General features: G+C 56.0%; 1 protein-coding gene across 1 annotated transcript in view; it reads right to left on the bottom strand.

Moving 5' to 3' along the window:
• The window catches only part of CHGA (chromogranin A), a 12,468-nt gene extending 928 nt beyond the window's left edge, over positions 1 to 11,540 (bottom strand). Inside the window, exons 1-7 of the mRNA XM_042781483.1 lie at positions 11,495 to 11,540; positions 10,690 to 10,736; positions 8,086 to 8,179; positions 7,248 to 7,316; positions 4,710 to 4,808; positions 2,248 to 2,670; positions 1,126 to 1,604 (exon numbers count right to left, since the gene is read on the bottom strand). Of these exons, the coding sequence (XP_042637417.1) occupies positions 1,126 to 1,604; positions 2,248 to 2,670; positions 4,710 to 4,808; positions 7,248 to 7,316; positions 8,086 to 8,179; positions 10,690 to 10,736; positions 11,495 to 11,540 (1,257 nt within the window). The remainder of the gene's footprint in view (positions 1 to 1,125; positions 1,605 to 2,247; positions 2,671 to 4,709; positions 4,809 to 7,247; positions 7,317 to 8,085; positions 8,180 to 10,689; positions 10,737 to 11,494) is intronic.
• Between the last annotated feature and the right edge of the window lie 1,876 nt (positions 11,541 to 13,416).

The following is a 13,416-nucleotide window of genomic DNA, read 5'->3' as shown; positions in this document are numbered from 1 at the left end:
TGCAGCCCCTTCCCCTCATGCTCCAGCTCCCAAGCCTCCTTCCTCTTAGGCTCCCAACAAGACCCCAGTGTCAGACAGAGGGCCAGGGACCCCAGGAAGGGTGTGCAGAGGAGAGCCGTGGGGCAGGGCCTGTACAGGTGCCAGCCCCTTGTAGGGCCTGAATCCCACCTGGACACTGAGGCTTGGATAGGTGGCCTAGGGCCACCTCCAGCTCCAGGGTGTGTTCCCTGCCGGGGAACACACCTCCCAGCCTGTCCTCCTATGAAGCTGCGTCCCTGCACCCACCAAGCTGCCCACAGTGCTCTGAGCGAGGCCAGGTTTCCAGAGCTTATGAGTCCTATCATGATCATGAGGTGAGCAGTAAGGTCACCCCATTTTATACATGGCAGGACCTATGAGACTCAGAGAAAGGCAATGACCCGCCCAAGGTCACACAGCTCAGGCAGAACCCAGCCTTCTGGTGCACATCCAAGCCTCCCTGCCCATTCCACCCACCAGCCCGAGCATCAGGCTAACCCTGCCCCAGCCCCTTGGCTACTGTTGCCAGGACTCAGGCCTAACCCAGGAGGAAGCTATGCCTGGGCTGCCTGGGGCCAATCGAGAGGCCTTCCCAGGAAGGAGCTGTCCCTTAGTGCCCTTCCCACACCCACCCAGCTCTCAGGGCCACTGGTCCCCCAGGCCGGACCCTGCCATGTCCTTTTGTTGTCGAAATCCCCCCACCCTAAGCACCAGTCTCCACCCATCACACACATCTGCTGCTGCCTAACTTTTGACCCCATTCCTTCAGGACCACGCCCACTCCTGGTGCCTCTAGGAATGGGGTCAACTCACCCCCTGTCCATCCATGTTCCACAGGTGGATCTGAACACCTCCCATCCCCCAGCCGCTCGTGGCGCCCGCCTCCCAGCTCAGCAGGGTGCTCCTGCCTCGGTTTCCACTCAGCTCCTGGCCAGCTGCCCCCTCTCTCCTGCCTCCAGAGCTCTGCCCTAACCCAGAGCCGCCGGGGAATCTCCCAAGAGCCCCCGATCTGAGCCCTGCAGTTCCAGACCTCCGAGGGGACTGGGCCCCTCAGTGGGGCCGGGGCACCGTGCCCCGGGCCCGGCCCTGGCTCCCGCCGGTACCAACCTCCGGTCTGCGGTTGGCGCTGCCCTCCTCCTCCTTCTTCTCCTCTGAGAAGCTGCGGCCCGGGAGGGGCAGGCCCGCCTCGATGCTGTCCTCCCCAGAGGATGGCCGCCAGCCTCGCCGCACCTGCGGTCCGGGGCCCCCGAAGCCATAGGCCCGGGAGCGGAAGGAGAGCTTCATGGAGCGGTCGGGGTCGTCCTCCTCCGCGTCCGCCCCCACCCGTCGCTTCTCAGCTGTTAGCTCCTTGGCCAGCTGGTCCATCTTGCTCCACCGCTTGGCACCCTCCCACTCCTTGGACAGCCGCTCCTCCTCCTCCTGCTCCCTGCTCTTCCCGCCCCGGAAGAGGCCTTCAGGGGTCCCCACCATCTCCTCCTCCTCCTCCTGGGAGTACTCTCGCTCCCCCTTCCCCTCCAGGGGCTGGACCTCCTCAGCCCCAGTCTTCCTGGCTCCCTCCATGGCCATGGCCTCCGGCCGACTTGGAGCTGGGATGGACAAGAACAGGACAGTGAGTGGGACCACCACCTTTCCCAGTACATGCCATTCCCCAGGGGCCTCTGCCACAGCCACCACTGGGGTCCAGGACCCCGGGGTCTCAGGGCCAGTCTGGCCTCTCAACAGCAGATCCCACTGGGAAGGGGAAGCCCACCCCAACGTTCTCGGCAGGAGCCTCTCAAAGCTCACTGTTCAGGGGCGGGTGGGCTAGAGCCTGCTTCAGCTTCCTCACCCCGAAGCTCCCAACCCACATGGGTCACCAGGAAGAGCGGAGAGAGAACAAGGCCCTCGTGAGGAACTAGAGTCTCTCCTCAGGCTGGCTGACCCTGTCCCCAGGCTGCTCCCACCTGCCATCCTGGTCCTTTGTTCCTAAAGCCCACCCACTTACCCAGGTTCATGATTTTGGAGTCAGATAGACCTTGTTTGGGTGGAATCTCAGCTTTTACTATACATTAGCTGTGTGACCTTGGGTAAATTACTGAACCTCTCTGAGCCTCCATTTCCCATCTAGAAAATGGAAATGATACCTGCCTTCAGGGCTGTTGTGAAGGTGGAATAAGGTCACGGATGAGGTCCCTCCCACCACCTGCCCCTTCTCCCCGAGACACTTGAGGGCTCCGCTGTTATACGTACTCTTGCCCCTTTGGGTCTCCTTGTAGCCGAGGCTCGAGTGGAGGTCTAGTGCCGAAGTGGGGCCTTCTTCCTCAGAGACAGCCTTCTCTCCGGCATTGTCTTCTGCCTCCTCCTGGCTCTTTGCCTGCTGCCCTTGCCCTGTACCCAGGCCCGTCTCTCTGTCCACCAGACCCTGTGAGGGGCTCTCTGTGTCCCCCTCGGCCTGTGGGTCTGTGTGTTTCTGGCCAGGGAGGCTGGCCGGGGGGTGGTTGTTTGTGGCCTCCTCCTCCTCAGAGGCCTGGTGGTTCTCCGTCTTGGACCCCTCCGCGGGCGTCAGGGAGGACTGGGGCCTGGCTCCCTCTGTGCCTTCACCATGGTTCCCTGCCTGTTTAGAGTCCCCTCTCTTCTCCACAGCATCCTTGGAGGCCGCCTCTCCTGTCACCTCTGCAGAAACAACAGAGCAAAGTCAAGCCCTGGGGACAAGGCTGCACCTGGGCCTCCCCAGAGGCCAATTTGGGATCTCAGACCTTGCCTCTCCTCTTCCCACCAAGCCCAGCTCAAAACCCACATCCCAGAAAGAGGTTATCTGTCCAAGCCCACACTCAACCTGAGCACAATTAGATTGTGTTTCTTTCCTGTAATTCTGCCTCTTAAAACAGAATGTGTTCCAACAGATCCTGGAAATGACCCCAGAAGGGACCCCGGAACTGGAAATGAGGACAACTGCTGAACTGCTGGGTGATCTTGGGTAAGTCGCTTACCCTGTCTGTGTCAGAGGGCACTGTTCCTGCAGCCTCACTCAGCACCTCTCCCCTCCCTGTGGGGCTGCCCTGCCTCCAGCACTCCGTGAAGGTGCTTGGCTCCCCAGTACTTACAGGGCTTCATGAAAAGGTACTTTTAATGGACACTGGTGATGGTTGCATACAATTAACATCATTGGTATCACTGAAGCATACGTGTAAAAAATGTTGAACTGGCAAAGGTTGTGCCATAGAGAGAGAGAGAGAGAGAGAGAGAGGTCTGGCAGCATAGTGGATAAGGCACTTGACTGCTAACCAGAAGGTCAGTGGTTCAAACCCACCAGCCACTCCACAGAAGGAAGATAGGGAAAAATAAAAAAATATATATAAATATATAGGAGCTCTGGTAGCATACTGCCTAAAACACTTGACTGCTAACCAGAAGGCTGGCGGTTCAAACCCACCAGCCACTCCTCAGAAGGAAGGTTGGGCAATCCTACTTCTGTAGTGATACCGCCTCGGAAACCCAAGGAGGGGTCGCTATGAGTCGGGGCCGACTTGATGGCACATAACAACAATAACAAATACATAAATATATATAAACTCATAAGCATCCCACCCATCTGACGCTGATTTCCATTTAACAAAGCACTACCAAGGACAGTCCACTGTTGGAGCGTCACTGAGACTCCCATCTCCGCTGTATAGAAACTCAGACTGATCCCCAGAAAGGTGAGGGGGCCTTGTCATACTCGTGCAGTCTGTGGACAGCAGAGCTGAGCCTTGAACCCCAGCCTCCAAATGCCAAGTTCAGGGTACTCTTGGGACTCACACATGGCTGCCTCCCCATTAAAGCTTCCAGGCCCATCTACGAGCTGCTATGCACCCCTCCTGCAGCCAGTGGAAGCCTCACCGTCCAGACAGACGTGCGCCCATGAAGCCTCACCATCCAGACAGACGCATGCCCATGAAGCCAGGCTGTACTCCAAGCAGCCACTTGAGTGACAGCACCAGCCAACGGGCTTCCTTGCTGGGCACCTCTCAGCCACAGCCATTGGGAGACCACTGAGCTCCCGGCTCCTGGAAACTGCCTCACCCACCCCCTTCCACACACAGAGGCAGGTCCTGTAGGGGAAGTTTGGGGTTGTTTCCAGGCCGGGCAGGTGAATAACAGCATCACGATGACCTAGCACATGACCTCTCTGACCCCAAAAACCTCTTTGGTTTCAAGGAAGATGATCCAGGTTCACTTAGTGTTTCAAACCTGCCTCTCCCTCCCCAACATCTTCCTGCCCCTTGGCTATTCTAAAACCAAAAAACCAGTCTCAGTGCTGTTGAGTTGATCCTGACTCAAGGTGACCCTATGTGTCAGTCTGTGGCACCAGCGAATCCCAGGAGGGCAGGCATGCGGGGCAGGGCCTGCTCAGGCGCAGTGGCCACTGGGTAGACCCAGAGCTGGAGTTGCCTGCCTGCCAGGTCAGACTTCCTGCCCCAGAGTGGTGGGCAGATGGGAAAGTCAGGCTTTGGAGCGAGACAGACCCTGATGCCACGCTCGCCAGCCACGGAATCTTGGGCACGGTACTTAACCTTTCTTGGCCTCGGTTTCTCCGTATGTAGGTGGAAGAAGATACTGTCCACATTACAGGGCCTAAAGGAAGGGCCCCTGGCTCTCAGGAGCCCTTGGTCCATCTCTCATGCACCCCCATCCCTGCTGAGCCTCTGGCCAGCCTGGCTGACACTGACCCTTCAGCTCCGCCTTGTCTCTCTGGCTCTCAAGAGCCCCTGAGAGTTCATCTTCCAAACTGCTGTGTTTCTTCTGCTGCTGTGCCCTCTCCGCGGCCCCTGTATGAGAAAAGGAGGAAAAAAAAAAAAAAAAAAACCATCTGGTTAGAGCCCCGAGCTGGCATGGTTGTCTGGGAGTGAGGGCCAAGTTTCTTTATCTGTAAACTGGGCACACGGTATTCCAGGCCCGCCCAACCAAAGACTGCAGGGGCCGGAGCTTGGGGAGGGGTGAAGGGTTAGCTGCCTCTGCACCCTCCCCATTGAGGAGAGGGGGCCACACCTCCTCCCCAGGCTCAGTTTCTTACCTGGGAAGTAAGCCCTGCTGTGCCACAGAGCACTAAAGGCTCAAATGGAGCCGAGGGCCCCAGGGGTAGGAGTGGGGAGTGGAAGATGCATTAGGACCTGGCTAGTAGCTCAAGGGACTCTGGAGCATGCAACAGAAGTCATGGTGACTGCTTGTCCCCTCGTGGGGCTCTTGCCTGAGGCAACCCCCGCTCCCCAGGCCCCGGGAAGAAGGCTGAGCACCGCACCAGCATCCAAGCACAGGGTCCGCATGCGCTGCCAGGACCCGGAGAGCCCCCTGCCTGCATTCACCCCCAAGCTGCTGCGGCCTCCTCTGGCCATCCCCCTCCCATGCCTGGTGCCTGACGATGACCCCTCGCCAGGCCAGCTCTGTGGCTGGGGATATTTCCCCATGGTGGCAATTCCAGGGTGACTAGAGGAGCCCAGTGGCCACAGACCAGGGAGTATGCCCTAGCTCTGGCCTCAGGCAGCCCTCCAAGATTGACTTGCTCCTCCACAAAACAGGGGAGAGCTGTGGTCCTGTCTGGCTGCGTCATAAATGCTGACATAGACACTAGGGGAGCCCAGAAGAGGGAACAGATTAACAGACGGATGGTTGGATGGGCGGATGGATAGATGGATGAACAGATGGGTGAACAGACATCCTCTTTTAACAAAAAACAATCATATATATGTATATTGTATATGGAGTGGCTGAGTGGTGCAAATGTTTTAACGTGCTTGGCTGCAAACAAAAAGGTTGGAGGTTTGAGCCCACTCCAAGGTACCTCAAAAGAAAGGCCTGACAATTTACTTTAAAAAAAAAAAAAAAACAAAAACCCAGCCATTAACAACCTTATGGAGTGCAGTTCCACTCGGACACCCATGGGGTTGCCGGAGTGAGAATGAACCATGGGTGGCTGGTTTATATGGTGTGCTGTTTATGTTGAATGAACACATGGCTGTGTGTGCTGAAGACATTTCAGGACACAGTCCCCTGTGAGCATCTCTATGGACATTATATTCAATTACTTAAATGTAGTGAGTTGGTTCTTTAACTTTAAAATGACTAGATTGTAGTACAATATTTAATGTTTAGTAAAAACAGCAACACCAGGATCAACAATGGTAAGTTAATAATATGGGTCATCATAGCCCCAGTGCTGCCCAGCACCTCCTAGGGGCCAGGGGCCCATTCCATCCTCCCAACAAGCACAGGCGTGGTCGCTGGCCTCTCAGGCTGACTGACGAGTGAGAGAGGACAGCATGAGAACTTGGGAAGGGCCGGGGGTCCCTGCTGCTGTGATAGCTGGTCCTTGCTGCCTCCCAAATCTCTCTCCATTCTCACACATGGCCTGGGCTGTCCCACTCCACCCCACACACGGCCCAGGCCTGGTTTGGTAGGGAAGCAGATGCAGATTCATGCTTGAGAGCCCATTTTTAGGGGGAGGCACAGCAGGCCAATGGCCCTGCCCCCAGATAATGGCACTTTTCACCAGAAGGCAGCCAGGGCTGAGGCAGGACTGGAACCAGAGTTCCCAGCTCCCAGGGTAGGACTCTGTGCCTTATGTCACCCAGAAATCAGTCTGAGGGTAGGCAGAGTGGCTCGCTATTTGCAACATCAGCCTATTCCTCCCTTCCAGCCTCCTGCCCAGGCTCTGCTTGAATATCCTCTGAGACGAGGTGCTCACTACCTCACACGGTCACTCCACTCTATAGCATCAGTGGGTTTTTCCAGTCTTGTGGGAAAAGCCATACCTCACCCTGAAGCATGCCTGGATTTGGGCAACCAAGTCCCTGCCTTCCCCAACTCCCCCTCAAGTAGATGAAGCTCACAAGGAAACTTGGACCCCTCCCCTCTCCAGGAGATCAATTTCATTTTCCGTTAACTGAGGGCAGGGGATCCTGCCTGCAATCTAGTCTTAAAAGTGCCCCACTGACATGGCTGGAACCGCAGAGTCTGGGGTATTAGGAGAGCTGCATCTGGTCTTGGCATGTCCCTAACTCACTGTGTGACCCTGGACAAGTCACTCAACCTCTCTGGGCCTTGATCTCTTTAACTATATCAAAAACAGATTGGATCGAGTGGCACAGAGGCCCCTCGCCGTTCCATTCTATAATTGAAAGGAAGTCACTGAGTACCAGAGGCAGAACCTTGCTCAACCCTCCAGCAGTTACCGGAATTGACCCAGAATTACTGCGGTGGCTGGAAAATACCTTGGAGAGCGATGTCTTGGAGCTCCTTCAGTAAATTCTGGTGCCGCAGGATGGAAAGGATCCGTTCATCTGCAGCGAGGGCCATCGTTATGGTTGGTTTCCAGAGAACAGCCCAGAAAGAGATTACCATCAGTATTTTGAGCTGAGCACAAGGAATTTGTTCTGGAAACTCAAAACCTGGGTGGCAGCAGCCAGATTGGTCTTCAGATAACACTTTTGAATGCACCTTCTCTCGAAGGTGTCAGTTTTCACTGTCCCAGCACCCAGGCCTCAGCCAAGGAGTGGCTTCCCCCGGAGGTCGGAGGTCGGAGGTCAGAGGTCGGGGTGGCAGTGTCTCTCAGCCACCCATCTCTGTGCCTTTGTCTGTGCTGTCCCCGCCACCTGGACCACCCTTCCTTATGGTTTTCCAATTACTCTTTTAAAGCCCAACCCAAATGCCATTGACTCCGTCTATGCAATGGCTTGGTTGGAAAACATGTTGTTCTCTCCTGCTCCCTGCAACATGCATTTATTCATCACACAGCTACAGGGTGTCCACCAGGTGCCAGAGGCTGTTCTAGGCACTGGGAATACAGCGCCCACAGTCCTTGTCTGCAGGGAGCTCACATTCTGGGAGGCTCACTGTTTCAGCCATGCTTCCATTCTGCCCAGAATTCTACTTCCTGTGTTCAGTTGTTCATATCTGTCCCCCTTATCTACCCGCTCAGCCCCGGCACAGTGCCTGGCCAAAGCAGACACTTGGTCAAGGACTGGTGAGTTAAATCAAATCCCCACACCCACCCCCTCGCCTCCTTGCCCAGCAGGTAGCAGCCCTCACCCTCCAAACTCCGGCCCATACCTCCTCGGAGGGTCTCAAAGCACTCCTGGCTGACAGGCATAGGGCTGGGCTTGGAGAGTGTGTCTGAGATGACCTCAACGATGCACTTCATCACCTGGGAAGAGAGTAGAGGGTAGGTGGCACTGTTTGGGCATTGGGCTCTGCCTCTGGTGGCCCTGGGGCAGATTTATAAGGCAAACAGGACACTGGTTCTTGTCTTCACGAGTCCATGGATGCCTGGCTCATGGGCACAGCTCTGCCTCCTTAGCCAGACAGTAATAGCAATGGTGATAACAAACCCTTACATGGTGCCTACCATGTGCCAGGGACTCCAATACCGTATGCCCTTTAAGGCTGATCATAGTGGAGGAAGGGTGAGAAGACCTGGTGTCTTCTTACCCTCAAGTAACATTTCTTTGAAGATGGGAAAGCTGGTCCTGGGATTTAGAGGAACGTCTAACAAGGCTATTTTAGTCTTGCAGATGCTCAAATGTTAGCTCCTCCAGGAAGCCCTTCTGGACTGCCCAGAAGGGAACAAAAGTCTTTTCTGGTTCTGCCCTGTCTAGAGATAGGACTTAGGTCCTGGCTCCAAACACCCATGGTGCTGTCATATGCAATGAGTGACTGCCTCATTGTCTGGCTCCGCATTCACCCACAGGATGGAACCCCTGGCTGGATGTGGGGCACACATCATCTACAACTGGGTCCCTGCTCCAAGCTGTTGGCCTGTGCAGGGTCTTGTGCAGTGTCCAGCAAGGTGCTGTGGACAATTAGGCACATTTTGGGGGATCTTTGATGATGATACCAACCATAGTGTGGTGTCCTGGCTGTATGATCTTAAGTAGGTGACTTAAGCTGCCTGAGCCTTAGTTTCCTTATCTGTAAAATGGGAACGAGAATCCCTGCCCCGCTGCCCTCCCAGGTGGTGAGACACAGTGGGTTAGTGCACCATGAAGCTTGGAGCACACACCTGGGGAGGGATTCACGTCTCCAGATCTGCTTCAGCTGCCTAGAGCCAGCGGATGAGCAGAAGGTGTTAGACATGCCTCAGACAGCTGGCAGGGAGTGAGGGGGTGGCAAGCTGTGTCTGCAGGGTGCCAAGGCAACTGGTCCAAGGCTCTGGGATGGCAAACTGGCAAACAGGCTCAATGGTGTGTGTAGTCACATTGTCAGATGGCACATTCAGGTCTTAACCTGACCCGAGTGCCAGACATAACACAGTGACCACAGGGTCTCCTGAAGGGAGCTGGCAAGCAGAGGCCTACAACCTGTAGCCTGTAGCTCCCTGAAGCCCCAGACCCTGCACTGGGGACTGGATAACCCCAGTTCCTAAAGAACTGGGAGATAGGAGTGGTGTGTGGATCCAGAGGTGGATGGAGAGATCAAGAAGGGAATCTCTAGGAAAAGCAGCGCCCATTTATTGAGGACCTAATATGTGCCAGGCCCTTCACTTCCTGCTCACAACTCTTCTCAAACCAAAAACCAAAACCACTGCCATAGAGTCAGTTTCGACTCAGCAACCCTATAGGACAGAGTAGAAATGCCCAAAGGGTTTCCAAGGCTATAAGTCTTTATGGAAGCAGATTGCCTCCTCTTTCTTCCACGGAGTGGCTGTTGGGTTCGAACCACCAACCTTCTGGTTTGTAGCCCAATGCTTTAACCACAGCACCACCAGAGCTCCTCAACTCTTCTTGAGGACAACGTTATTACTGTTGGGAAAAGTGGAAGCCTAGAAAGCATAAGGAGTTTTCCCAAAGCTGCATAGCTAGAATGAGCAGTAGAGGCTGACGTTCAGGTCTGTCCACAACTAGAAAAATGGAAGATGTAACTGAGCACATTGAAGTTGGAATCTCTTTGATACTTGGGTCTTAACCGTGGTCTCTGTGGAATGGAAGGAAACAGCTTCTGAAAGGAGCTTTTTGGAATGGGGATTTCTCTGAGCCTAAGTGTCTGCAAGCACCAGAGCCTGGAAGAGCAGCCTTGGGTCAGACATGAATGAGTTCCAAGTGTTTGCCCAGCAGGGTGTCTCTTGCTGGCCAGAAACCCTCCTGCTAGTGTCTCATAATGCCCTTGCCTGGTGACCTCCACCATTTGTCTAACTGTCCGGGACCCCAGGGTGCAGGAGCTGTGGTCAAGAATGTTTTCACGGTGGCCCTTTGGAGGAGCTGGGGCTTGAACACCTGTGAAATGGGAGGGTGTTGCTAGCAATAGAACCTCGAGGGAAGTGGGAGAGCACTAAGGGAGGCCAGGGCGAGGCACTTAAAACAGGTCTGTGGCCACCATGGGACAGAGGAGCCACCCCCACCACAGCCCCATGGTGGGCCGAGTGAATTCCCAGTGCTGGAGACAGTGGACCTAGCACTTGAGTCCAGCAGGTAGGACAAACACCCCATCAGGCCTCACGTCCAGCTCGGAGGAGTCTGGGCAAGTCCTCACAGCGGGATCGCGGGGAAATCCAGCAACCTTTGATAGCTTCTTTTGCAAGCTGTCCCCACACGCAGCAGCCGCAGTATTGGCTCCTGGCTTTATGCCAGCCTCACTTCTGCAGCTGCCCCAAGACTGGCTGCGAGGTGCCCACGGGGCCTCCCACCCCCATCCCAGGGCGTCCCCAGCACCCCATCTTACCTCAGTGTCCCCTTTCTTCATCGGGCTGTTCACAGGGAGGGCAGTGGCTGGGAAGGAAAGAGGAGAACTGGAGGTCACTCCCCTGCTTCCTGGGCACCCAGGCCCTCCCAGCCAGTCAGCGGGGTTCCATTTGCCCCCCACGCCCTCTCAAAGTTGCCCCTTAGCCAAACGAGGGGATGGGGCTGCTTTTGTTTCAATCCCCTGATTGCTGTCCCCAGGGGGGCGGTCCATAGACGCTGCACTGAGAAGCCCTACTTACCCCTTTCCTTTGGGAAAGCCCCTGCTTTGGAAGGCAAGGGCTATGAAAGCAAAACTGGGGGGGGGGGTGGAGAGGGTGCAGGGAGATGGGGAGAGACGCCCAGAGATGAGGGAAGAGGAGAGGAGGGAAAAGAGATGGAGGAGGGACTGTGAGAGCTGGTGGGGAAGGGCAGAAGACAGGCAGAAGGCTGGCAGAGAGGGAGAAGGCCGCCAGGAACCAGGGACAGCCCTCCCATCTCCCCCCAGTGACCTTGGCCGGCGCGGAGCTGGCGCTGGCCGGATACAGCCTAGGCGCTGAGCTCAGACAGGGGGTGGGGGTGCGAGGGACCTTGCCTCCCGGGGTCGGGCCCCAGGAGTCAGGTCTGTGGTCCCGGACTGAGGCCACTTAGTCTGGCCAGGCTGGAGACGGAGGCGCTGTCCGCGGTGCTGAAGTCTCGGCGCGCCCGAGGGGAGGCATGGAGGGACGTGCGGCGCTGCCGGTGCCAGCACCTCAAGCCGGGCAGGGAGGCCCCAGGCCCCTCTCCCCGAGCCCCCTGCGCTCGCTCACCTTGCCCGGCGCAGAGCAGGAGCGCCAGGACAGCGGCGGAGCGCATGGCGAACCGGAGCGCAGAGCAGCTGGAGGTTTGGGGCCAGGCACCGCGGGCTCCCGGGCGAGGGCCGGCTGCACGGGGGGCCGGGGCGGGCTGTGGCGGCGCTGGCGCGGGGACAGGGCCACAGCGTCTCTGTGTACGTCCGTCGTTCGGGCCGTCCACCAGTCTCTCTGCACCGGGCTCGGGCACTGCAGCAGCGGCGCCCGCGCGCCCTGCTTATATATCCCCGACCCCGGAAATGACGTCAGCAGGGCCGCCCCCTACCCCGGTTTCCCCACCCTCTAGGGGTCTGGTAGTCGCCCGCGCCACCCTCAGCCGTACCCCTCGCTGCTCCGGACTCTGGCCTTCTGGAGTTGGCCGCGTGTCTCCAGTGGGCACTGAGAGGTGGACTCGGTCCGTGCTCCTGCAGTTCCCTGTGCCCTGATCTCACAGGCTGGGAGCCTTCTCACCATTCAGGGCTCCCGCAAATATCGCCTGCCCAGAAAGACCTTTGTCTAATACCCGCGGTCTAAAAGAGGCTTCCCTCTTGGGCAACACAGTGTTGCGCCTTCACAGTTTGCCATTGTGTATGCATTTATTTATTTATTTGGAGAATGTTTAGCCGCCACTGTTTACATAGTGCTGAGTGCCACACCTGGCACAGGGTCCGCACGATAAATAACTGTTGAATGTACTGATGGAAAGTTCAGCCCACTGGTGGCCTCTGCCTGCTCATGGAGACAAGGAACTGTTCATCAAAATCCCAGCCCTTGTTGGACAGCTCTCCTGAGGAGTGGGGGACAGCTCTAGTAAGCCAAAGTAGGAGTCCTTGTAATTTCTACTCACAGCCTCGGTTCAACCCCTTAGGGTCATCTTCCTGTCATGGCAACCTATCCATCCCATGTTTGAGGACAGTTCTAATCTCTTCTTGGGTGTTTTCAGGGTTTGTTTCTCTTTGCTCTGGGGCCAATTGATGCTCAGGCCACTTGGTTGCTCTGTGGAGGCGGGGTGCCTATCAGGAATCTTTCTCCCCCTAACCCCAGTGTCATAGCAGATCAGGTATCTGGACAGCAGTTTGGTGTTGCTGGCATCATCCAGCGCCCCTCCTTCCTGCCCCACCCCCACCCAGTCCTACTTCCTGCCTGAGGACCCAGTGGTTGAGTGCTGGGCTGCTAATCTAAAGATGGGAGGTGCAAACCCATCTAGCCGCTCTGGGGGAGAAAGACCTGGCAATCTGCTCCTGTAAATACTTCAGCCTAGAAAACCCCATGGGGCAGTTTTACTCTGTCCTACTAGGAGCTTTGGTAGCATAGTGCTTAAGGCACTTGACTGCTAACCAGAAGGCTGGCAGTTCAAATTCACCAGCCTCCTTGGAAGGAAGGTTGGGCAATCTATTTCTGTAGTGATACCACCTCGGAAAACCAAGGAGGGGTCGCTATGAGTCGGGTCCAACTCAGTGGCACATAACAACAACAACATAGGGTCACTGTGAGTTGGAATTGACTTGATGTCACACAACAGACAGCCCCATGCCTGTACTCACTCCTGCCCTCAAACAAGAAGCTAGCAAAAGCTCAGAAATGGCTCCATTCATGCATTCATTCAGTCAGTCAACAATTATTTGCTAAGTACTTACATTATGCTTAGAACAGCTTAGAGCACCTGCTATGTGGTTAGAACACCTTAGAGCAGCACTCAGTAGTTTTCAGTGCTGAGGACACAGCAGTAATATAATAGGCTAAGACCCAACCCTCATGGTGTTTACATTCTGCAAGATGAAGACAGACAGTAAGTAAAAAAATGAAGTGCCTAATGTGTTGGTGGCGACAAGTACAATGGACAAAAATATAGCAGGGCGGGAGGGTGGGTGTGCAGGGGTAGGGATGAGGTGGTATTTTCA

Source organism: Orycteropus afer, unplaced genomic scaffold (genome assembly GCF_000298275.1).
Source record: "Orycteropus afer afer isolate SDZICR_OR568_19922 unplaced genomic scaffold, OryAfe1.0 scaffold00127, whole genome shotgun sequence".
NCBI lineage: Eukaryota > Metazoa > Chordata > Mammalia > Tubulidentata > Orycteropodidae > Orycteropus > Orycteropus afer.
Note: the sequence above shows the minus strand (reverse complement) of the source record. Positions and strands in the feature narration are given on the sequence as shown.